Below are 26,385 nucleotides of genomic sequence, written 5' to 3' on the forward strand. Positions count from 1 at the left end.
AACTCATTCGGTTAATAGACTCAAATATGTCTGGTCCCAAAGTGAGGTAATAAGGGGTGACTACAGTAATATTTTTTTTTACAAATTGTGCATAATTTTTCGATAAAATTCATACAATACAAAATACATTAAAACAACTCTCACTGATTGTTTATAATCTAATTCAAATTTCAAAATTTCTAGAGTAAATACGTTTTATGTGTATTATCTTATAATAAATCTTATAAATACAGACAACAAGCTACTGGCATTTTACTCCCATTAAATCAATTAAAGTATAGTGCTTAAAAAGGTTTAATATTCTGCAGCATGTTACAATTTTTTTAATTAAATTTAACACTAACATATAATAGGATATATTGTTCATAATATTCATATAGAATATTGGTATATTCGTATCGGTGGAAATATTGGTCTTTACAGAACAATGTATAGGTACACATAGAAAAACTAAATAGGTACAATAAGTACCTACTAAACAGTTAACACTTTAACATAGCATACAAATGTTGTCGCTTCATGCACATTATTCTATTAATCTATATGGAAAATTATTTTTTCAATAATATATCAAATTAAAATACCAAAAATATCAAGCCCATATACATAATTTCCTTATTTTGTTCTATCCATTAATCCCTATACTAATACATAGGTATACAATATGTAAACATTACACAGTGTGTATAATGTATATAATTCTTTGTTTTATTCTATCTTCTATCACTTCTATCAATTTACCCATAGGCAACAAGCCAACAACACAGACTTCTAAACGTATTTAGTTATTATACAGCCTATAACTCCCTTATTAGTTTATTACCCGCATGCCCAATACAACTTACTTTTTTCAATGGCTTTTTTCTACAGATTTAGGAACAGTATTGTTTCATAACCATTTTTTTATGGTCGTCACTATACAAAGGTTGAGAACCGCTGCTCAAAAAGACATAATAATAAATCAGTCTTCAGAAGTCTTATCGCTTAATCAGGTTCATTATTGGTAGGATTGAAAATAAAAAAATTAAATTAAAAATCTCTGTATGGAAAAAAATTATTGAATACATTTTAACAAAATAGTTGTGTAGATTATGGTTATATCTTATATTGACAACTAGAAATTAAAGCTAGGTATAACCGTATAACATAAATATTCGTAAAGGCTGTCAATATGTGATGTTAGAGACGTATAAAAAGTATTTTTAAACGTAGTATCAAGCCAAATATTAGTTGAAAATTGGGAACAATTTGTAGGTGGTACAAATTAAAAATTTATAGTTCGGTTATAAAATGAACATTGTTAAAAGCATCTTAATATCTTATCAATTATCTTTATGCGATTTCTTCTGTTTTCCCCATACCTAGGCTTGCCATTCGTCCCGGTTTGACCGGGACAGTCCCGGTTTTAACAGCATGTCCCGGTATCCCTGCCGGTCATTCACTTTGTCACGGTTAATAGAAGCTGAAAGAAAATATATTGAATACCTATTACATTATTTATATATTGTATGGGTCATACCTAACCATTTATTTAATAGTGCAATTTTAAATACCATTTTAAATATTGTTTAAAATATTAAAGAAATTTTAAAAAAGGCTGATTTATTTTATAAATTATAAAACAGTGTTTCTAAAACAGTAAGTAAAAGTAGTATGAATAAAAAAATTATTCTTAGGTTTTAATGTTTTAGTTTTACAACAAATATTTAAAATTTGAGCATACTATACGAGGAACAAGAATTATCAACATATCGCCCCACTAATATTTCAATCGTAATAAATGATTTACCACTTAAGCAAATTTAACGTTAATTGACGAGGTGGCATATATCTGTTGTAGTTATCTCGATTATACAGTGTCATTTTATTGAAGTCGGTAGCAATTTATATACATAGGTATAATATAAATCATAGATGTATATAAATGACAAATAGTTATACCGGGTAAACTGTTACTTATAGACACTACTGCAGCTTAAACAATGAAATAGGTACTGTAATATTAATCGTCCTGCAGTCCTTAGTTTTTACAATAAATGGCATGATTATTCGGTGTTTTTGTTCACTTGTTAGGTAGTTGTTACTATTTCGACATAAATTATGTCTTAAATTATAACGCGTTAAATCAAATAAAAAATGTTATTTTGTCATATATAGCCCTGCCGCTGCACTGCATACAAAATGTACCTACCATTATAATATCACATTATGACCACAACGTCCACAACCAAACTGTTGTGCATCGGTATATAGTCTTTACTCTTTAATCATAAACCAATATTTATTTGTACACCTTGATATCTAACATATATTGTAGATACCTAAAATAGGCTGCAAGTCTAATAAAGTAATAAGTAAACATGTAATTTAGTCATATTATAAAAAACAAATAAATACTCCTTAATAAAAATGTTGAATTTTGTATTACTATTATTAGTTATTAAAGTATCTATTTAGGGGTCGCTGTAAATTGCGTCCCATTTCAAATTTTTTATGTAAATTGCGGACCGGGTATATTTTAGACATACGTAAATTGCGGCCCCGGTATATTATATACATACGTAAATTGCGGCCCCGGTGTATTTTAATATATTTGCCTACTTAAACATTTGTCATTGTTATGTAAATTACATTAAGGGTTACGAAATCAATATTTTCCTTCCCATTTTTCAGACTTAGGACTGGCAATATAATAAATTGTATTCATATTGGTATGGTTAAAAATATTGGTTTTGCTGTTTTGTTTATAATTAAAAAATATATTACGTAGTAAAAATGTGTATAGTGAAAAAAATAGTATTATAAAAATTCGAATTAATATACTGGTAAAAACTTATAAGATTTATAAATTTATAATTTGTTCCGAAAGTTGTAGATGGTTATGATCTTTAAAGCTATCTATACATATACTATTATTATTAAATTTTAAAAAACACTTACAAGTTTTGACTGTACAACACCAACGTTGAATATCATTGTTCAGAAGTTTTTGAAAACGAAATTTGAAACCATCAACTATTTTCAACGTTTTATTTTTTTCACTTTTCATAACTTCCATTGTTATTAAATTTAAAAAAAATACAAATACTGTAAATACTGTAGACCAATGTAAAAACTCGTGCAAAATATTTCGATCAAATGCACACGGCACACTGGCGGCTAGTAATATATTATATAAGTGAGCATCAAGTGATATCCTTATCGATCAATATTAAAGATAACCAACCGGAAATCGGAATATCCCGGGCCGCAATTTACGTACATTTCAAATATACCAGGGCCGCAATTTACGTATGTATAAAATATACTCGGGCCGCAATTTACACAGTATATAACTATGACCTTTTTTGCGGGACGCAATTTACCAATTCCGCTATTTAGTATTAGTATATCATATTAGTAATCAATACCTATAGGCTATATAGTACCGCTATTAGGTTGATTTGCTATGTATTGTGGGACAGCAGTACAGCACTACAGCAGGTGTTGTGTACCTAGTTCCAATGTGTACCTACCTAATTTAAATATAATAACTATTAAGTACCTACCAACGTAATTTTTCAAATATCATCGAAAGTGAATGTTCATGAATTATTTACCTTAAAATATTTATGTAAGTATACCTATTTCCGCATATTCAATCATCATGTGAAATCTCTAAATATAGGTACCGTACTACACTCTTGGTATCAATTTTGTCCAGCATTCATAAATGTTTGCTATTTAGACACAGGGTGTTCAAAATACGTCCGATATTTGGAGGTGTATTATATTTAGATGTGTCAGTTAGGAGAGGTTTCACTGAACCTATAACAAAAAAAAAAAAAAACATCGATAAAATAAATTAAATAAGTACCTAACTATAATATAGTCTAGAAATTACATACGATTAATGCACCTTTAGGAAATAAAAATCTTTTTTTCGTGATAATATTTACTTGTAATTATGAAACATTAACTATATTGACTGTGCTAAAACTATATTTTGTAAACAATAAATTATCATTAAGTATTTGTTTGTATTCAAAAGTATTGTAGTGAGGCAATAACAAACAATAGTAGGTACATATACCTAAAAAATATAAACAATTCTTTACATGACAATTTTGAAAATAAAACTAACATAACATTTGAAAAAAATTCTATTTTATAGTTATTTTAAATTACAATAAAAATAGTGTACCTATTGATTTGTAACGAATTTTTGGTGTTTTAAATTTAAAAAAAACGATTTTTGAAAAACTCAAGCATTAAAGTTTTTTGACCATAACTTCCAAACAAAGTTTGACTTTTATTGTAAACACGTTCAAATTACCATGCAAAAACTTCTATTATAAAGAAAAAAGTTCCAGAAAATCGATTTGCACATAAACTGCACAAATTGTTATATTTTTAAATTTAATATAAGATTCTACATAAGTTTTTCTTCTAAAAATCACATTCACTTTTTATGAGATTTTAAATTCAAATTTTTATGACATTAGATTCCAATTTCTTATAAAGCAGCTTTCTTATTTTGTAATAATTAAAAAACAAAATACTGTAATAGATACTTGAAATTCTCATCAAATGTTTAATTTGTAATTTTCTATTCATAATACAGCTTTCGAAATATTTTGAATTTTTTGAGCCATTTATAGACATCTTCAATATTTAATTTTTTTTAAATATATATAAAAAAAAAGTGGGTAAGTCTTGGATGTCGCTCTGCTGTACAGTAGGTTACAAGTGGGTTACTGTAATGGATGGAATTACCTAAATTTGAATCAAATTATATTATATCATTGTAATATTGTATACGAAAAACGATTCTGAGCGGAAACGGTTTATCTGTCTAGGATATATTATTAAAAATTTTCAAATCTTAGATCTAAAAGGAAAACTTTTATGAATTTCTATCTAGGATAATTTGAACATTGCCGTAATTTTTACGTATTTAGTCAAAATTTGAATTTTCAAGATCTTCTACCCAAAAAATAAATTTTTATCGATATTAATTTTTAAAAAACTAAGAATGATCAAAAATTACATATGCACATATGCCTATGAATAATTCAACTTAAGTCGCAAATTTTTGAAAATTGCATGGTGGATAGAATATACTTATATAAACATTCGGTGAAAATTTCATGTATCTATGGTCATTTTTTTTAAGTTACATCAAAACCAAAATTGATTTTGTCGAAAATTGATTGTGCGCAAAATTTCCCGTTTTTCCCTTAATTTTAGTTTGTTTATCCCGATTATTTAGAAAAATATTAAGAATTTTTTACTTTTTACTCCCCAAAGTACCAACTAGATTCACTTTCTGATCGAACGAGGTACCTACTGAAGTCAAAAATCGAAGCACTTTTATTGCCCCAAAACGTGATGACTGACAAATAAATAAAATATAAAAACACATATCATGGTAAAATCAATACATTCATCGTTCCGCTCAGAATCTAAAAATGTTGATGGATCAAAAAGCTTGAAAATGTTATCCGATAAGTAGAATATCGTTTATTTCTGCTCCAAAGGGTGATGACGGATAAAAAAAAATAGAAACACATGTATGTCATTTTTAAATCGTTACATTTTTCACATATTTCATTAATTAACACACTGAGTTTAAATTTAAAATATTTATTATTTATCATTTGTCATTTAAAATCTCTATGCGACAGCCGCATCAATTATAAGTTATAAGCTATATTCTAGTATTTAAGAAATATATTGTCTACTTCCAAAGTGTCAAAATGCTTAGATACAATCGAACAACTTATTTTATATTTAAATAGTATATTGTTTACGACGTTCAAATATATTTTTTTAAACATAAACAGTGGCTATAAACACTTTTACTTATATCTAGGTATAACCTAAACGGTGACAATGTGACATTTGTTTCTAGGACAACGCCTATAGGCTATATTGCTATAATATATTATACTAGTCATAATTATTCTTTTTTGGGGGGTTGGGGGGGGGGGGTTCAACCACCAACCACCCCTAAATACGTCACTGCCAAGCATATACATAATCTGTACAAGATGTTCAAGTATAACACAATAAGCGTAAAATAAGAGGTGACTTGACTTATGTTTTATAGGGTTATTATAAGAAATATTTTTAATTTAAATGGTCACCATGCCATTTTCTTTTGAGTCTACGTTGAGGATTTCCGGGGAGTGTGAAGGTATGTAACTCTTTTATTTGTGGGTGAGGGTGATTTTCAAGTCAAGCAAAAAATTGTTTGTATAATAATAATATAATATATATATATAAATGGTAAACGGGAAAAAACGACAAGGAAAAAAACGTCACGGTAAAAATCGACACGGATAAAAAAAGTCATGGAAAAAAACGCCAAAAATGTTTTTTTTAATCTAAAAATCTCAATTATTGTTTTTAAGTTTAATAATAAAATAATGACACAATATTATTATAAATAATTTAGTTAAAAACGTCAAATAAATAATAGTTTTGAAAAAAAAAACAAATATATAATATAATAATTATTAAGGTATAGTAGTTATATAAAAAAAAATATATCAACATCGTATAGTATAATAATATAGTACCTATAATATCATAAGTATAGCTATGTATTAGTTATGTATTCGTGTTATATATAGTATTGCGCCGTGGAAGTATTGTGAAAACAGCTAGTTCCCACATCCCACGGCGCGGCGTCGTCGGTTCAAAACTTTAAGAACTATATAGGTAACAACAATTAAAGGCCAAGTGTCTTATCGAACCCATTCCAAATAACTGTCGTAGATAGGATTTATATATATTTATACAAAAATATACGTAAAATCCTATAATCTATTGAGTATTGGGTATAATAAAGGTTTACAATTTATGACTTTGGATAACAATGGTCAATGATGGGAGTATGACGTATATAAACTGAAACTTTCAAACATGTTCTGTCAATCCTAAATGTCAGTTACATTTAAAAAATTAAATTAAAAAATATATGTAAAGAATATTCAAATGGGGAAAGAGATATCCCACATTTTTTAAAGACTATAGCATAATATACTATTCGATATTGTTAATTTGTATTTTACTGCTATTCTATAGGTACTTGTTTTTTTTTCAAAACTTTTTTATAATTTTTATTTGACATTTTTCAACAAATTATTTTTAACAATATTCTGTAATTATTTTATTATTTATTTTAAAAACATTAATTGTGATTTTTAGACAACAAACATTTTTGACTAAATGGTATAGCATAATATAGGTATACTATACGATATTGATATATTATTTTTTATATAACTGATTTTTAGATTAAAAAAACATTTTTGGCGTTTTTTTCCATGACGTTTTTTACCCGTGTCGATTTTTACCGTGACGTTTTTTACTTGATGATTTTTTCCGTGTCGTTTTTTTCTGTGTCGTTTTTTTCCTAGATTCATATAAATACTATATAGGTAATAGGTACTTTTAACAAACAGGCTTTTAATTTCTATACAGATAATTTGTTAAATATTTGATATAATATTGCCAAATTCCGAATAATATTAAAAACCCAAAACAATGAATATACCTAATTAGTAATTCATATAATAATATCTCAAGTAAAATACTTATATACCACTGATAGGCGATAGCCGAACGTTGTTTAATTTGTTTAAAATTTTAAACACAATTAAGTTTAGAGAAATGTGTTTAATATAGTATAGGCATTGATTAAATATTTAATTTCTCTAAACTTAATTGTGTTTAAAGTTTTAAACAAATTAAACAATCTTCAGCTATATAATATATTATTATTATCATATATATTTACATTTAATCAATAGACAATAGTATGGGTAATGTGTGTAATATTGCTATTGAATACCAATGAATACAATATTTCGACGTAAACGTTTGTCGACAGTACGTCGCGTATCCCACGTCGACCACTAACGGTTTTCTGCTGAAGAATTAATTCTTTCTGCTTTCGAATTTTTTCAAATACTTCCATATACCTACACTGATATTCATTAATCGCCTTTATTGAATATACAATATTATGAAACTCTATGCATATCATATTTAATTTTAATAGACAACTTTAGTACTACTAACAGTACTAACCTATATCAATTACCATAATATAGTACAGAGCTCTGTTCGATGACTGTTATTCATTATAATTATTAATTATTGTCGGTCGAATCCAACCAATTCCGGTCGACAATTATGTTCGTCGGTTGACATCAATATGACTCCCAGACAGCGTCCTTTTAGTTGGTCGTTACTTTGTTTAATGTTAGTGTTGTTTATTGAATTTCGATAATCGTTAATTGTTGTTATCAAAAAAAAAAAAAACAATTCATCGTTCTATTGACCATTGCTGTTATCATCATTTTTTGTTGTAAGTTGGGTGAAAAACTAATGTGAAAAGTGAAGACTACTGAGTACTGACTAATCAGTTACGATAAATTTCGATTGAAAATGGCAGGGAATTTTTGGCAAAGTTCGCATTAGTAAGTTATAATTATGTATAGACTAGGTTTGAGATTTATTTGTTGAATATTTCAATTTTAAAAACTTACAATGCATGCGTTACATTTTCTTTTTTTTTTGGAATCATTAAAAAATAAATTATAAAATAATGTTGAAACAGGTAACGTGTATCACATATATTGGAATATTTACGTATTTACGGATTATTTGCAGTATATTTTATTCTTGCAAGAATGCAAGATGAATGGTTCTATTTGTCTGTTTCTATACAGCTGTATTGAATCTTTAAATGTTTATTTTTTTCAATCATTTGATTTATCAAAATTTTATGTTACAGTCAACAATGGATATTGGACAAACAAGATCTAGTCAGAGAGCGTCAGTTAGATTTACAAATATTAAGTGAAGAAGAATATCAAAAAATAGGAATATTCTTTTCTAATTGTAAGTTCCAACTTAATATTTTTTATATTGGTAGCTTTATTAATAATGATATAAAAAAAAACTAAATTTACAAACAGTTAAACCACTCAAGCCTACTAATTGTTGTTATGCTTCTTGTAAAATTATTCATAAATTATTTTTCTTAACAAACTACTTGATAGAAAAATATTATTGATAAGATATACTTAATTTAACAAACTTATAAATTTTTTGTTTAGTTATCCAAATTTTAGGTGAACAACTGAAACTTAAGCAGCAAGTGATAGCAACAGCTACAGTTTATTTTAAACGATTTTATGCTAGAAATTCTCTCAAATCTATTGACCCTTTGTTGTTGTCTCCAACTTGTGTGTTCTTAGCATCAAAAGTTGAAGAATTTGGTGTAATATCAAACAGCCGTTTGATTACTACTTGTCAGACTGTTTGTATGTTTCTGTTGTAATTATTTTACTTTACAGTTTTTAATTATATTTTACTTTTTTTTGTAGTGAAAAATAAATTGAATTATGCATATACCCAAGAATTTCCGTATCGCACAAATCATATATTAGAATGTGAATTTTATTTATTGGAAAATTTGGACTGTTGTTTGATTGTATTTCAACCTTATCGTCCATTGCTTCAATTAGTTCAAGATATTGGACAACACGAAGATCAATTATTGGCATTAGCATGGAGAGTAGTAAATGATAGTCTTAGAACTGATTTGTCATTATTATATCCACCATATCAAATAGCTATAGGTAAGATTTAATTATTACTCTTATAATACATAAATATATGAGACTAAATATTTTTTTATCTTAAATTTTACTTAATGCATTAACACATACATCAAAAATACATTTTTTTGCTGATTTTAACGCTATATTCAATATGTTTATATATATATTTGTGTGTATGTTACATTAAAAAAATTATAGTTTTATTTTATAAAAAATAAACAAAAATAATTTGATTTTTAATTTAGGTTTTCTCCTGGCTAGTTTACTTTTAATTAAAAATTGAAAAAAATAAATATTTTTCTTAATATTTTTGGGCTGAAATAAATTATTAGGCATTTAGTTGTATTTAATTGTTTACCAAATAAATCTTGGGAAATAAAATAAATAAAATATACAATATTAACTAAAAATTAATTATTTTTAATTAGAGAAAATCTTTTGTATAAATCTAAAATAGTTTTAATTAAGGTTTTTTATTGAACACCATGTATTTGTATCACATAATATTTGATAAATTTATCAATGTATTGAGCTTTTCCTAAGCCAGATGTAATTATATTTTTATAATAAAATACACCTCATAAAAATATGTATTTCCTTCCTAAGATAATTCTAGTTGGCACCACACCTAAACAACATTTAAAATTAATAGTATGAAATGTTGATATCACCAGGATCCTGGTGTATCTGAACTCAAAATATTCCAACTAATTCCTACCAAAAATGTTTACATTAATAGATAATAAAAAATAATATTTTATCATCATTACTTAATTTCAAGAAACTCAGAATTAATAACTATTGAAAATCTATGTCTTATATAAGTAATATGCTTTTACTTAATGAGCATTTTTTATTATTATAGGATGCTTACAAATTGCTTGTGTTATTATGCAAAAGGATCTCAAATCATGGTTTGCAGAGCTAAATGTGGACATAGACAAAATACAAGAAATATCCCGTTATATTATCAATTTATTTGAATTATGGAAATCTTATGATGAGAAAAAAGATATTCAAGGCTTACTAAATAAAATGCCTAAACCTAAACTACAGCCAACTCGATAATAGTTTTTTAAACAAATTTTTTTTCTTTTTGTATACTCAAACTAATTTATATTTTTACTTTAATAGTTAATTATTACTAGCTAATACTTAATAGCTTGTTTAATTTTTTTTTAACAAGGTGATTTGGTGTTTGTCAAAAATGAAAGATATTTTATATTTAGAAGTAGTTGTATATATTATAATATATATATTATAACTAAATATTATGTTCCTTTTGAAATACTTGAATTAAGATAATGTTATTAGTGATTAAAGTTAAAATGTCACTATTTAACAAAAATAATGTCCTATATTTTCTATGTAGGTAGATGTTTCAATTTAATATTATACAACTCAATAACTCTTACCAAATTTGTTTATAAATAAAACATCAAAGTTTGAACAATAAGAAATTTGATTCTGTTGTAATTTTGCTATGAATTTGATTTAAAAAATAGTTTTTTGAAATCATAATTTTCTAATATCCTAAATATTACATGAATAAAATATGAATATTTAAAAACAGTGAATACGTAATATTCTAACATGGTGAAAATCAGATTTTTAGGAGAGGAATGAGGCTATTATTTTAAAATAGCTATGATCCTAATTGTTTTCTTGTTTTGTTCAAAAATTATTACAAGTATACTAACTTTAATAAGCTTATTAACTACTCACAGGGAAATACTAATTGTCACTCGCTAATATGCTGTATACTATACCATAGACTCGTAAAGTTTTAATTTCTGATAATCAAGAATCTAGACATTCTAGACATACATGTTATTGTATTATTATTATTATTATTATTATTATTGTAGCAATTCCACTACCACTATAAATTATGATAACATACAGAATATGGCTTATTTGAACATATATTAGTAGTTAAATAATTTTTAAATGGGTAGGTACAATTACAATAATTATTCAACAAGTATTAATAGTATTAATAATGAAAAAAAATTATTTAAATAAATGTGTTTAAAAATTGTTCAAATAATTATTTTGATAATAATTCAACAATAAATTCTCAAAACGATCCATTATTATTACAATTGGATTTGAATGTTTTGTCAGATTGGTATTCAATTAATAAACTATGATTAAACATCAATCAATATAAAGTTATATGTTTCTCTAGAATTCATGATCCACTTCTAGACTATAGTGTCTTATTATATTTATCAGTCTTTATTACGTGTTCATGAAATTATTAATTTAGGTGTATTCTTTGACACAACTCTCACAATTAATAAACACTTGTTACATACAGTTAGAAAATCATCAATGATTTTAGGCTTTATTATTAGAAATTGTAAAGACTTCACTAATCCTGTTATTATTTAAACTTAATATACTTCTCTGGTTCGATCAAAATTTGTGCACAACACTGTGGTTTGGTTGCCATACTTAAATTATCAAATTAAATGATTGGATAATATTCAAAACTGTTTCCTTAGTTTCATAGCCTTCAAATATAATTTAACTTGTAAGCAACATTCTCCTTATAAACCACTATTACATTCTTTTAACATCGTAGGTTTGTTTAATCGGAAGAAAATATATGATTTGAAATTTTTATTTAAGCTCGTTAATGGTTTTATCCATTGCCCTGAAATTTTAGGTTCTCTCAAATTTGAACTTGAAATTGTGATAATATATTTATTTGACAGTTTAACACGGTAAAAATATTATTTTCTGTTAAATTTTATTTTGAAATGTGTATGATTCGGGTTATTTATAGTGGTTGAATTAGGGGAGGACAAAGGGGGACTAGATAGGATTACTATTAGATTAATTTACTTTGGAACATTAATTGTTCAACTTCATTTAGATTCCATCTTTATTTTTTTATCCAATTTAACCACTGGTTATTAACATTCTCTACAGAATATGCTTTGATATCTTTGAAACTTCATTAGTTTCTAATTGACTACTCTATAGGCCAGTAAAAACTATTTTAAAAAAAAGTTAACTATAACTTACAATTTTCATAATTAGTTTTTCTGTAAATTTCATTTTCAATTATAAGAATAGTAAAACTGTTTAAATCTTTTTATTGTATCTGGTGCTGATGATGATCTTTGTTAATGTTGAAAATGACCTTTCAGCATAACTTATGAGAATGGGAGGCATAAAAAAAATTGTGACATTCTAACAAATATGTCTAAGTAAGGGAAATAGGTAGATAGATCCAGTGGCGTATATAGAGGGGGACCCCCTAAGCCCGGGCCCATAGTAAAAATTTATTATACAATCGTTTCCAGAAAAATTGAGACGGCGGAAGTGGCTCTTTTTGGTGTAGGCTTTTTTGTTTAAATTCATCTAACAGCATTCCAAAAAATGCTATTGAAGCTTTAAAAAAATGTTACAAAGTTGAATTTCCACCAATATATGTCCTGTTGAAAATATTATGTACCATACCTGTTACATTGTTGAAAGGAGTTTTTTAACACTAGGTCGACTTAAAACATTTTTGAGAAATCAACAAGGAAACGTTAGATTGTCGGGCCTGTTAATATTTTTATTTAAAAAAAATAGAAAAATGAATTTTACATAAAATTGAGACAAAAAAATGTTAAGTCTACCTACTGTAGAAAAATGCTTAATTTATTATTTATCTTATTTAATAATAAATATTATATTAATACATTTAAATTCCTATGTTTGTATCATTTATGTCATAATTAAAACCACCAATTCCCAAAAAAATTTTTAGTTGTAGCTATGGTGGGGGTAAATTGGCCCATAGTGAAATTAATTCTTATATACACCACTGGATAGATCACTTATGTTAATTTTACAACTTATACCTATATAGAGATTTTTAATACGAGTATGATGTATATTAAATTAAAAGTTTATCAAGAAAAATATTGTCATTATGTTAGAAAAATCTTCATCTAGCTAAATCACTTATTTGAATATCATGATACCTAATTTATTTCCATACAAATCTAATTCTGATTCAGAAGGTGAAAGATTTGAATAGGTACTTACATCTTATTATTCTTATTTAAAACGAGTGTTCTTATTTTTGTTTTTTGATTCTTTTAAATTATTTTCTTCTTTTAAGACAGAGTATAGTTAAAGTGACCTAATAAGATAATATTTAAAAAATGAAAAGCAATACTTTTACAATCTATCATTTCAGTTGCTTTTGTTATGTATTCAATAACAATATCTATGATATAATAAACTACTAAATACTCATCACTTTATGAGAAACATTGTTTTTTTTCATAAAGATTGTGATTTTAGTTTTAATTTAATTTGTTAGTATTGGCTAATGGTGTTTATTTATGTTAACTCACATTTTAAGTCAAATTATAGGAAATTAAGAAAAAATAAAAAAAATATGTTCAGTATAATTGCATAAAAATAAGTTATCAATTCAAATGAATAACAATATTATTTAATGTATAATTATACATTATACATTTCTTCGTCAACAAACTCGATTATGACTCAACATTTCTTATTCAAAATTTTTTTATTTTTTTTTAAGAACAACAAATTATGGTTATCAAAACTGTGTTTTCTTATTTCTCCATCCATCTTCAATAGTCTGATTTTATGCATTCAATTTTCTTCCTCTTGGCTAATATCTAAGTTTTCTTTCTTAATTTTCTTTTCTTTCTTTAATTTTTTGTCTTTTTTAACTTTTTTTTCATCTTTTATTTGAGAAGTATCATCTGGTGGTGTACTCTGTCGTTTTCTCTAAAATATCAAGAATACAATGTTAGCTAGGTACAATGATATCATTACAATATAATAAACATGTGTACAAGCAACAAAGTAATGTAAAACAAATATTTCACTATGAGATTATCAGATATACTTAGCAGCAAGTAAAGCATTAAAAAAAAATTCCACTCAATTATTTGAACAATATAATATCTTAAGTGAAATACTATGTTGTGCACATGAATTGAGGATAAGTATTTATTATCTAATATATTAAAAGGATGTCGCACCTGCATGTATTGTCTCCATCTTATAAGTACATCGCTCAACATATCATATTTAGAATTTAGAGTGAATTAACATCTTCTAAATTTTTTAAGATAAAATTATTATCTAGTTAATCACAGGCTTAGCCTTTTTATCACATTATAATTTTGGAACACGAGTTATAAGTATTTTAAGATGTACAAATAATTTATATTTTTAAAATATTCATAACTTGCTTTTTAAAAATAATAAAAAGCCTATAAGATTGACTGAATTATAATAATTTACCTTTAAATTTTATAACAGGTTAATTCACTCTAATTTCTAATCTAACTAAGCTAAATTTGCTATGATACATAGTTGTAAGACGTGGATAACACATGTGGGTGCAACAGCCACTTAATGTGTAAGGTATTACATGTAATCTACTTAATAGTAGTACAAGTATTATTATGACCAAAATTATAGCAAATAATTCATAGGACGGGGAGTGGCCGGGTGAATTAAGGCGTCGGTTGCAACGCGCACTGTCGCCCCGTTATGAGCAGTTCATGCTTTCTGGAAAGAGAGACCAGACCGCCCCTCCTCCTAGGCACGGCAGAAACCTACGGGTGCCCATCGAAATTCTGTCAAACATTTACGTATTCCAACCAACAGTTCCCTCTCCCACTGTTCAACAGGCTAATGGCCATGGCTTTCGATGTCTCAGTCTCAACACCATAAAAAAATAAATATATAGTATATATTATATTAATTTAAATTACTTTTCTACTTTCTTCACTTTCATTTTCAGTCTTCACTTTTTCAACTCTACAACACACAAAATACAATACATTTAATAAGCATATCATATAAATAACAACTATGTTTATAACTTACGGCTCCTTGTAATATGTTTGCTTCCAATTTTCTGGAGTATTCTCATTTGGTTTGCCATATTTATCTAATAAACCATCTTTTATCATGCTCTTTTTAGTACTAGCCTAAAAAGATAAACAATTTAACTTTGGAAAATTATAATTTATAAAACAATTTACACATTATATAAGAATTATTTTTTAGTAAAGGTTTTCATTATTAAAATATATTTTTATGCATTTTAATATGATATGATTGTTTTTCAGTAGATTAGCATAAATTCTTATAAAATTGGGTTTTATTGAACGAGACACAACATAGTTATAATCTGAGTGACAACTAAATCATTACAAGAAAATGACAAATTTGAGTAATGTTATTTCAAGTTGAAGATTAAAGAATTTTCTTATGACAATCCTAACAATAATATTTATGTTTTACAAAATTTGACATAAGACAACTTAGACAAAACGCATAATAGTAAAAACATTAAATAGAAGTGGTAGATAATAATACTTCATAACTTTTTTTATTAAACTTTCAAGAAACGTATAGGATTCAAAATTGGGACAGTTGTGATTTATAAAACCCTAACATATCTAATGATATATAAGTTAAATATCAGATGATTGACTGTATTTTGGTGTCTGTGTAAGGCATATCACTTTACACAAAACTTAAATAGCAATAAATCAAATAATTTGATTGATCATTATAATACCAATAATATTAATATTGTACCATTGGTCCCAGTCCCCATTTACGAGGATAGGTGTCTCGATCCATTAATACTCTTTTGATCTTGGCAATAATACCATGATCGCAACTTGAAATTGTAGCTGTTGTCATCAATGCAATACCTATTGGTAGCAAACAAATATAATAAATTTATTTATTTTTTAACACAGTAATTAAAATAAGCAACATAAAATGAAATATTAAACAAATCATTAATATATTACATTTTAAATACATGAATTTATAAAACTAAATTAGGTATAATTTATTTACTTTTTTTAAGACACCAACTTAAATAATATTTAATGAAACTAATATGTTACCTAAAGCTACAGCTTCTCCTTTAGAGGAAACAATGACAATTTCCATGTTTAGTTCAATACCATCATCATAACGTAATAATCCAGGCAACATAATTTTAGCTCCATAACAAATTGCATTGATCTACAATGAGTTTAAATTAAATTATGAATATATTATTATTGAATATTTGTGCTTTTTTTTGTACTTACGGCACTATCTTTAACAAATACACGTTTATAATTTGTAAGTATGCCTTCGAGGGGTCTGACTACTCTTCTTAAATAAGATTCATCTTTATTGTTCTCATACATCCATTGTGCATCCAAAACATCATGTAATGTTGCAAGGCCTTCTTCTTCACTTGTAATACCTTAAGAAACACGGTAAAAAAAACTTAGAGAAAGAAATATTTCTAATAATTTAATTAAATAATTACCGGAACGGTTTCTTCTAAGTTCTATCATTTGGCCTCCAGTTCCCAACATTAGACCCATATGAACACATAGTGTTCTTACATAAGTACCAGCCTCACACTTAATCCAAAATACTCCTACATTTGCTTCCTCATCATAATCCAATAGTTTATTTTCATATATAGTACGAATACGCAATTGACGTTTTACAGCAGCAATTAAAGGGGGGCGTTGGAAAAGAGCTCCACGTAAAGATTCCAGTGTTTTTTTAATCTAAATTATAAACAATAATATGATTTACTCATTTCTAAGCAACATTAATAATAATAACACCAACCTGTAGAACGTTTTCAACTGGATTATGAAGTTTAAAAATAGAAATATATTCTTTTCCACTAGATTGTTGTGATTTAACAAGTCGTGTTGCTCTTTCTATACACACAACCAATACTCCTAAACATTAAAAAAAAATTGTTCTTAAATCATTTTAAGTTATAATTTTTATACAAAATATTTAAAAATACTAAATATTAAGATGGTGTTGGGAAAAACAGAATTTAAAAACTAAAGATATTATTTAAAATGTGAAACACTTTTGTCAAATATTGTTACTTATTAATTACTTATATCATACTTATGAAACATTACAATTTTAAATAACAATAACAACCTACAAATAGAATTATTCTGTTAATTGCATATTTTAAATATTTTAGAGCATTGTACTAAACTGTTATGGTATATTTTATCTATGAACTTGATCCATCTATCTTCTCTAATACATGTATTGTTATATTAAATAAATGTTTATAAAAAGTGTTTGTTATATAATTAACAGGTGCAGCTTACAACAAAAAATACTTTAAAAGGGTCTTAGAAACAACAGAAACAATGTTAAATAGTAAATTTAATATGATGATCAAAATATTGTAAAATGCCAATTATTTAGTTTAATTAAGATCAAAGTAAAACGTTATGATATGTTTGATGGATTACAAACCTCTTATGATTGGTTACTTAAATATGTATTGTTAATAAATGTATGGTAATATACATTCAAATTTTACAATATCTCCAAACAATAGTACAATGTCTACATGAAAATGTGCTGCTTGCTGAATATCACATAAATGTCATTATACTATGTTATTTTATTATAATAATAACTAATATGAAATTATGCAAGTTTACCAATTAAAACATTTAAGTGGATATAGAGAAACTAAAAAGTTTTTAAATAAATAAATGATTAGATACCTGAAGTTTTTGGATCTAATGTTCCAGAATGACCAGTTTTTTCAACTTTTAACATTCGCTTAATCCAAGCAACTACCTCATGAGAACTTGGATTAGATGGCTTATCCAAGTTAATATAACCAGCTTTAATGTATTCTCTAATTTCTCTTTGCAAGGGATTTGATCCAAATGGTAACGGAGTGTAATGATTTGTACGAACATTCATGTTATCAAAATGCTATAAAAAAATAATAATATTATTAAAAAGTGATTTCTTAGATATTTTAACAGTATAATACGGCTCTATCAATCTAATCATTTAGCTTTAACAATTAAACTACATAAATTCAAGTTACTTTAGTTATTTTACCCCTTCCGCTCAATAAAAAAAAAAATAATATCATTTATCAAATGCTATAGTCTCCCTTTAATATGCATGTAAAACTAGTTTTATTTTAATTTCATATTCAATAAATTAATCAATTAGAGAAATTAAAGTTAAAACATTTACTGTCAAATACATGTGAAAAATTTAAAAGTGATATTACCTATAACATTAAATAATGTTAAATAACACCGGATTAAAAAAAAAAAAAAAGAAAATTCCAAATAATTTAGCTATGGATTTACTTCATAAAATATAGTTGAGAATAAAACATTGATAACCATTCTTAAAATAACATTCAATTTTGACCAACATTTTAATATTCATTAAAAAGTAGTGCTTATATTTACCTTCAACAACAAAGGCCATTTTGAAGTACAAATCGTAGCAGCTTTTTCAGAAGGTTTTATAAAGAAGGGGATCTCAGCTTGGAGTTCTCCCAAGGATTTTTCATCGGTTAGTCCTTTAGATTTTTTACTTTTCTTTTTTTTAATAACTGGTGAAGTACCTGGAAAAATATTTAATGAGTTGTATTAATATAATATTATATTAGGTATAAGAAATTATTTATATAATAATAAATAAAAAATATGGCCAATATTGCACATGTAAATTTGTAATACATACTTTTACATACAAAAATTATTATTAGCATTGTAAATTTTTGCATTATTTTTCAAAAAAAAAAAGAGAATAAGTCGTTTTAATTATAGGGTTATCTTGTAGAAAATTGAACAATGTAGTTTAAATATGGTTATAATCGTAAAATTCAAAATGATTCATGTATTATTACAATCATATAAATCAGTTGAGAAAATAAAAAAGCCATACAGACCTACAATCAACACAAGAGGTTTTTTCAGGAATGTAATAATTGATTACTAATTGCTTTTTAAGTGGACGCTACACCCACATGCGTCGTCTTACAAGTGCGTAACATTGCAAAAACTGTTTCGCGCGGAATTAACTGAGAAGGCTACAGTTATAACTAAGAAACGAAATTTTCACCACTTAATAAGGAGAACATTTACTGTGCAACGTTGTTTCAATTTTTTGATATCACAAATAGAAAAAAAAGTTCTTATTGTTTCAAAATTCATTATTTTTGCGTTTTTTAAAATCGAATAACTACTTTTTCAGTTCTAATATCAAAGAAATAAAAACAATGTTGCAAAGTCAAAATTCCCTATTATTTGTGCTGAGAATTTCGTTTCTGACTGTAGCCTTCTCGGTTCTTTCCCGCGCAAAACAGTTTTTGCAATGTTACGTACTTGTAAGACGGAGACAACACATGCAGGTGTAGCGTCCTCTTAACAACACATTGTTCAGACATAGGTACAAAGAAGACTTGAGGGGCTAATTTTTCTATAAATAGCTGTTCCCTCTCAAAATTTCAGAACATAATATTTAAAAATATGTATGTATTGTTTATATGTACCTATTTGTAAATTTTTTTTAGATTACTGTAAGACATTTTTATATTAATTCAAAGATTAAATTAGGTAATAACAAATTTTATTTTGTAATTTTTTTTTTAGTATTTATAGACTATATTTGGGTACTATTTTCACTTAATTTCATTTTCAACATTTTAGATATGGATTTATGTTATTGATCTCAACAAAATGCATTTTTTAAAATTTTATTTAGTAGATTAAATGTGCCTACTGGAGCTGTAAAAATAAAAATACTTTAATTTTTAACTATGAGGCAGGGGAGCCATTTCAGTTTCAAAACAGGACTGCCAAATCTTACACCAGGTCAAAGTCATAACAATGGTAATAAATATAGACATGCTGGAGTTATTTCTAACCTTACTATTAGAGATAAAAAATAACTCTACAAAAAGAAAATAGTAAATAGCAAAAGAAACATCAAAATAAAAATAGAACCTTATGCTTCCAAAAGAGCATCATAATAATAATGCTTGTACTTCTTTTAATTTACGTTATTAGCAAGCTACTTTTTTTAAATCAAATCTTTAACTAAAAATTATGCAGTTACCAACAATATATATATATATATATACATATAGGCAAAAAATAATGTTTCTAATACAAATATTTATTTGAAGTAAGCAGCAAGATACAATACAAGTAAGTGATCAATAACCAATTTATAGTTTGAAATTAAGAGTTATTTAGAAATAAGTTTGTATATCTTTCAACTTTCAGTCAAACAAATTCATATTCTGCTGCATTTAAGTTAACGTTTCTAGCATCTTCTTTTTCTACACCAACTACAATTAAAACATTCAAACAATCAAAAATCATAGTAGTTCTAATGTAGGATTTCAATCTTTTAAGAGGAGAAAAGAATCTTTAATTAGATGCTGTGCTTATTAGAAAAGTAATAATAAAATGAAGGATTTTTATTGTTTCAATAAAAGCTTCAGAGTGAAGAGTCTGTGGTGAGTATTCATTATAGAATACAATTCTGGTTTTAAAATATTTTTACATGTTAACGATGATTATGCTGAATTAAATTCTAATGAAAGATTTAATACATTTATTTGAAAAAGTTTGTAATGCCCGTTAAAAAAATCCAAGTATAGACACTTTGTATCAGATTATAAGGACTAGAATTCGACAATTTCAAAAATCTTGAACAATTCTTTATTTTTTTCAGAAAATTCTAATTGTGATTCAAATTAAGTTAATAAATACAAATACATAATTAAAGTATAAAAATAAAAATCTGACTGGCCATTGTGAATAATATTTAAAAAATAAAATAAGAATGTGGTTAATAATAGAATCAAAAGCGTATCCAATACAAAAGCTAAGCAATTATACACATTTTTTGTATTCCAAAAAATATCTTGATCATCTAAGTAAATCTATGTATATCCCATTATTTATAAAATATATTTATCTTATATTAATTAATTAATTCAATTTAACTGTTACATCAGGAAACGGTGCCAGCATGAAATTAAGGCAGGCCAATATTATACGGGGAAAAATAGGGCTGCCAATGTATACCATGCGACACCCCAAATGGTACCCCGGCTATGAAGATCAAACTAGAAAAATCGTAATTAGGTACTGTTCTAATGTGCTGTATGTGTCAAGTGAATCACAAATGGATATTTTAAATTTAAATTTAATGATATAAATTCATTGTATACAATAAGCTCCAAGCTCAGATAGTCTGTCAGAGTATACTAGCTACTACTAAGATATATATTTTAATATTTAAATGATAATATTTGAATATTGTTATTACCTAGGTAAAGTAAGTTATTTCACTATTAATAATACAGAAGGTTTAACTTTTTAAATGTAAATAGAGTGTATAAAATATAAGAATATGTTTTAAAACTTTCAATGAAAATAACTAATTTCGTCCAAATTTTAAACGAATACGTCTATAAAAAGAACTGAATACATTTTTTAAATTTGTATGTTTTAGTATGAACTTTTAATGATAAACTTTGTTTTACATTTCAAATCTTTATCAATAAAAATTGAACATTTTACACATTATAAACTACTAACATATAATCAAACTTTCATAATTTTAATGAATTTTATTAAATTTGAATTTTAAATAATTAGAAGAAAAAATTGTGTTTATGTGTTTAATAATTCTTGACTGCTATTAAAATAACTTATGGGGAATCTTGCATTAAAATTACAAGCATATCTAAGTCATTAATTTTTAAATCAAAACAAAATAAAAAAGTTTTTCTATGAGAGACGAGAGTTCGTTAATTTATGGCTGAAAATCACGATCATGAAAAATTAGTTATTTTTTCTGTTTGTCAAAAATAGGAAAACTTATGATGAATCTTGAATTAAATTTTCAAATCTAAAATATAAATAGAACATTTTCGCGAATTTGACAAATTTTTTCAATAATTCTATTTCAGACGTTTATAGAAATTATTGTGGAATTAACACTTTTTTTTTTAGTTTTCTATTACTTTAATTTTATACGTTATATTAAATTTTTAAGTATTTTTACTGATAAAACCGACAATAATTAAAAAAATTAAAATTAAAATTAATTTATGCCTATAAAAAATAACTTAAACGAGTCAAAATTTTAAATATTTAAGGTTATTTGTTTTTAGTTATACTATAAACACTAAATTGATTTTTCTTATGTATACCTATGTATACAATTTTACAAACAATACACAACTATTAAAAATAATAATATAATTATTCCATAAAAAATATTTGGAACCAATTATTTATTTATTATCTGCTCATTGGGAGGTAATACTAGTACTGGTCGGGAAGCACTAAGTATGCATCTGTTCAAATTTAATTTACAAAATTAAGAATGTGTGTTGGAATATTTGGTTGGGACGTAAAACTTAAAAAATGTAAAGTAGTATTGGTTTGGAAATTAAACAAGCGGAAAATATTAATTTGGAAACGTATTTAATTGAAACATATATTTGAGTCAAAAAAAAAAAAAAATGTATTTGTTCGGAACTGAATACGAACGTGACCAAAATTTCTTTTTTCAAAGCGGGACACCTGTATATTTTAATAAGAAAACTATATAATTTTGCATATTGAGTTAAGTTAGGTTAGGATAGTTATATATAGGTTAGGCTTATGACGGCTGGGGGGTGAAATGACTAACGTCGGTGCCACCCCCAGTCGCCGATTCAAAAAAAAAAAAAAAAAAAAGGTTAGGCTTATTGAAAAAAACTTTAATTGTTTGTATAAAAAATGACAACAGAAAAACGTAGCTTATATATTAATAATAATAGAGTACATTATTCAGCAGGTTTTCTATATTTTTCAGATCTACAAATCTGTTTTAAAGTGACCTGTTTGTTTTTTTATATGTGAATGGTCTATGAAACTCTTGACATAATTTTTATGTCACTCTTTTAATGGCTTTTAATACAGAGACACCCAACAATCTAAGGACTATGGGTTTTTTTTATTTTAAAAAATATATAAAATATGTATAAGTATACTAGTAGACTGTATAGGTACAGTATAAATGTATGATTGTTATATGTGATCCAATAAATCCTATCACAAGTCGACTTTTCTTAAAGCGGGACATTTTTAGTTTCTTTGAGGACAGCGGGTACTTAGCTCGAAAACGGGACCTATGGACTACAACTTAATATAATACATCAACGAAATATTTTTCATAAAAATTTCTGAAAAAATAGGATGCCGAAGGAATAATTATCAGCACACAATAGTTTCATCAACATATGTTTCCAACACAATATTCTTCAGGAAAAATGTATATCGAATTAGTAACCAACATATATTTCAAACAAATTATTACGATACTAAAGAAATCTAAATCAATAAAAAATAAAAATACATTTCTGATGATGGGAATTTCCGAATGGGTATTATTCTATTACGATACAAATTCAAACCAATAATTTTCCACCTGATTAATCGCTCCGAATAATTTAATTACATAACTAATATATTTTATTATTAGTAATGCAGTATATATTTATGTTACTCAATGTTTTTGATTTAAAATAATTCTCAATGTACTGTATTACTAATAGTAAAATATGAATACATACGCGCAATGGAAATTTCAAAAGCAATGTTTTGGGCTTAAATTAACTAAATGTACTGCATTACTAATAATAAAATATAAATAAAATATATACACGCAATGGAAATTTCAAAAGCAACGTTTTGGGCTTAAATTAATTAAACATACTGCATTACTAATAATAAAATATGAATACATACGCGCTATGGAAATTTCAAAAGCAATGTTTTGGGTTTAAATTAACTAAACGTACTGCATTACCAATAATAAAATATATACACGCAATGGAAATTTCAAAAGCAACGTTTTGGGCTTAAATTAATTAAATGTACTGCATTACTAATAATAAAATATGAATACATACGCGCTATGGAAATTTCAAAAGCAATGTTTTGGGTATAAATTAACTAAATAACGTACTGCATTACTAATAATAAAATATAAATAAAATATATACACGCAATGGAAATTTCAAAAGCAATGTTTTGGGCTTCAATTAATTGAATGTACTGCATTACTAAGAATAAAATATGAATACATACGCGCAATGGAAATTTCAAATTCAATGTTTTGGGCTAAAATTTAACGTACATTACGAATAATAAAATGAATTCCTTAATTAATATAAAAATAAATAAACAATTATATACACCATAACATAGTCTGACTTACTTTATTAACATACCTTGTTTAATCAGAACATTTTCTCAATTACATTTTCATTTTTTTTTTTTTAATTAAATTATACTATTTTAAGTAGTAGGTACAAATGCATAATAGTAAATAGAATTTACATCGTAATATCATTGAATTCAAATTTAACACTTCCATTACAGTGACTCTAGACACTAATGTACAGCAGAGCGTTACCCACTAACCCGTTATTTTTAATAATGATTCTTCATTACAGTAACAGGAAACTGTATAGGTACTGACTTTTTGCAATTTTAATGCATTTATTATGATTTTTTAATCCATTTTAAATATTATCTCGGGTATTGTTGGTGCGTAATTCACTAAATTTTTTTGAGATTTTAAGGTTGTTCAATGACTTTATGGATTCACAATTCACAACCCTAATTATTAAATACTAACCATTTACACGATATAATGGGATAAAAAATACAAATTTCCACTCAAATTCTAAACATATAAATAAAAGCTGTACAGGATGATTTGTTTATAATACATCACTCATTATTTCGTAAAATATTGAAATTTTTTGCACGGTTTTAAGTGGCTACAAACTAGTTTTTTTTACATTCAGTATTTCGATACATAAAGATGGAATTCAGAACTAGTAGTATATGAGTTATAACTAATAAGTATTTAAAGTTTGGATGAAATAGGTATATGGAGTAATGAACCAACATCTTGTGGGGTAACTGCGTACGAGCTCCACTCCGCCCGTCTTGGATACAAAATTGAAAATAGTATATAATAAATAATAATTACAGATTCTTAATTACTTAATGATTTATTTTTTAAATTAATAATAAAAAAACTGGTTTTGTAAAACAACTTAATGATTATAATTTATAAATTTAAACATGCAGAGTGGAGGCAAAGCCCTTCAAAGGATCAACTTTAACAAAATTGCAGCCCCCGAAAAATGTAAAACCCTAATTGCGCCTACCTATGCAAAATCTACTCAATATTTAACAATATGGTATTGTTAATAATATGTAAAAATGAATATTAAAATTTACAACGCCGGTAAAGTAATCGGTGCATTAAATGATGGTGAGGGAAATAATACGTACTGCGGGAATCACCTATAATATTGATTCCCGACGATTATTCGATACGCAATCGTTCTTTATTGACAATTATCATTTGAAAATAATATTATTGATACTTACCGGTGACATCCATTTTCAAAAATGGTATTTGAATTTTGAAATTTATATCGGAGAACAGTAGTCGGTAAACAAAACACAACAGTTGATGGACGAGCGGGAGAGTGGCACCACGATCACGACGTCTGAAGATCTGAACGGAGCAGAGTGAGCAGACGCGGTAAGAAAATCACGTGCGCGCCGCACCGCTGTGAACAATTTGTGTTTGATACAAACAATTCCGTCGGTTTTAAGGTTAACACCGTGCGTCGTTTGTTCGTAGATTGCATCCCGACACAATCAAAGCGCTCCCACGACGCGTTATCCTTATCACGGAATATCCGGGGCGTTGCTAGTCAGTCAGTGGTTGTCACGACTTGTTGTTGCCACTTGTTGACTATATTATACTATAATATTATAGTACTTTGTTGGTGTTGCACTGTTGCGTTCATTTTTCGGTTTGGTATCGGGTTCGGCATGACAAAATA

General features: G+C 26.2%; 2 protein-coding genes and 1 long non-coding RNA gene across 3 annotated transcripts; 1 reads left to right on the top strand and 2 right to left on the bottom strand.

The window, feature by feature from the left end:
- Window positions 1-1,188: 1,188 nt before the first annotated feature.
- Window positions 1,189-3,265, bottom strand: LOC149060537 (uncharacterized). The gene is made up of 2 exons (XR_016189653.1): window positions 2,941-3,265; window positions 1,189-1,462 (listed from the first exon to the last, which is right to left on the bottom strand). It is a non-coding gene; the product is annotated as an uncharacterized LOC149060537 (long non-coding RNA).
- A 4,801-nt stretch (window positions 3,266-8,066) lies between these two features.
- CycC (cyclin C) lies at window positions 8,067-11,080 on the top strand. The gene is made up of 5 exons (XM_015511530.2): window positions 8,067-8,471; window positions 8,789-8,895; window positions 9,114-9,320; window positions 9,384-9,638; window positions 10,486-11,080. The coding sequence occupies exons 1-5, from the start codon at window positions 8,440-8,442 to the stop codon at window positions 10,686-10,688; spliced, it is 804 nt and encodes a 267-aa protein (XP_015367016.1). The 5' UTR covers window positions 8,067-8,439; the 3' UTR covers window positions 10,689-11,080.
- A 2,938-nt stretch (window positions 11,081-14,018) lies between these two features.
- On the bottom strand, window positions 14,019-26,117 carry Nop60B (dyskerin pseudouridine synthase 1 Nop60B). The gene is made up of 11 exons (XM_089215697.1): window positions 25,922-26,117; window positions 18,908-19,065; window positions 18,194-18,410; window positions 17,274-17,389; window positions 16,960-17,209; window positions 16,733-16,893; window positions 16,544-16,664; window positions 16,224-16,342; window positions 15,504-15,607; window positions 15,389-15,434; window positions 14,019-14,390 (listed from the first exon to the last, which is right to left on the bottom strand). Exons 1-11 carry the CDS (start codon window positions 25,932-25,934, stop codon window positions 14,253-14,255), a joined length of 1,443 nt encoding a protein of 480 aa, XP_089071823.1. The 5' UTR covers window positions 25,935-26,117; the 3' UTR covers window positions 14,019-14,252.
- Between the last annotated feature and the right edge of the window lie 268 nt (window positions 26,118-26,385).

The sequence above is a fragment of the Diuraphis noxia genome, unplaced genomic scaffold (assembly GCF_037042655.1).
Source record: "Diuraphis noxia isolate RWA-SAM2 unplaced genomic scaffold, SU_Dnox_SAM2 contig0001, whole genome shotgun sequence".
Lineage (NCBI taxonomy): Eukaryota > Metazoa > Arthropoda > Insecta > Hemiptera > Aphididae > Diuraphis > Diuraphis noxia.

What these genes read in the sequence shown, in the direction of transcription:
- CycC (XM_015511530.2), top strand. Translation starts at nt 8,440, where the DNA reads ATGGCAGGGAATTTTTGGCAAAGTTCGCATTA. An exon ending in AGGAATATTCTTTTCTAATT is followed by an intron (nt 8,896 to 9,113) that starts GTAAGTTCCAAC and finishes TTTTTTGTTTAG; the next exon opens with TTATCCAAATTTTAGGTGAA. An exon ending in ACCATATCAAATAGCTATAG is followed by an intron (nt 9,639 to 10,485) that starts GTAAGATTTAAT and finishes TTATTATTATAG; the next exon opens with GATGCTTACAAATTGCTTGT.
- Nop60B (XM_089215697.1), bottom strand. An exon ending in CAGTTGAAAACGTTCTACAG is followed by an intron (nt 17,210 to 17,273) that starts GTTGGTGTTATT and finishes TTTATAATTTAG; the next exon opens with ATTAAAAAAACACTGGAATC. An exon ending in AGGAGAAGCTGTAGCTTTAG is followed by an intron (nt 16,343 to 16,543) that starts GTAACATATTAG and finishes TGCTACCAATAG; the next exon opens with GTATTGCATTGATGACAACA.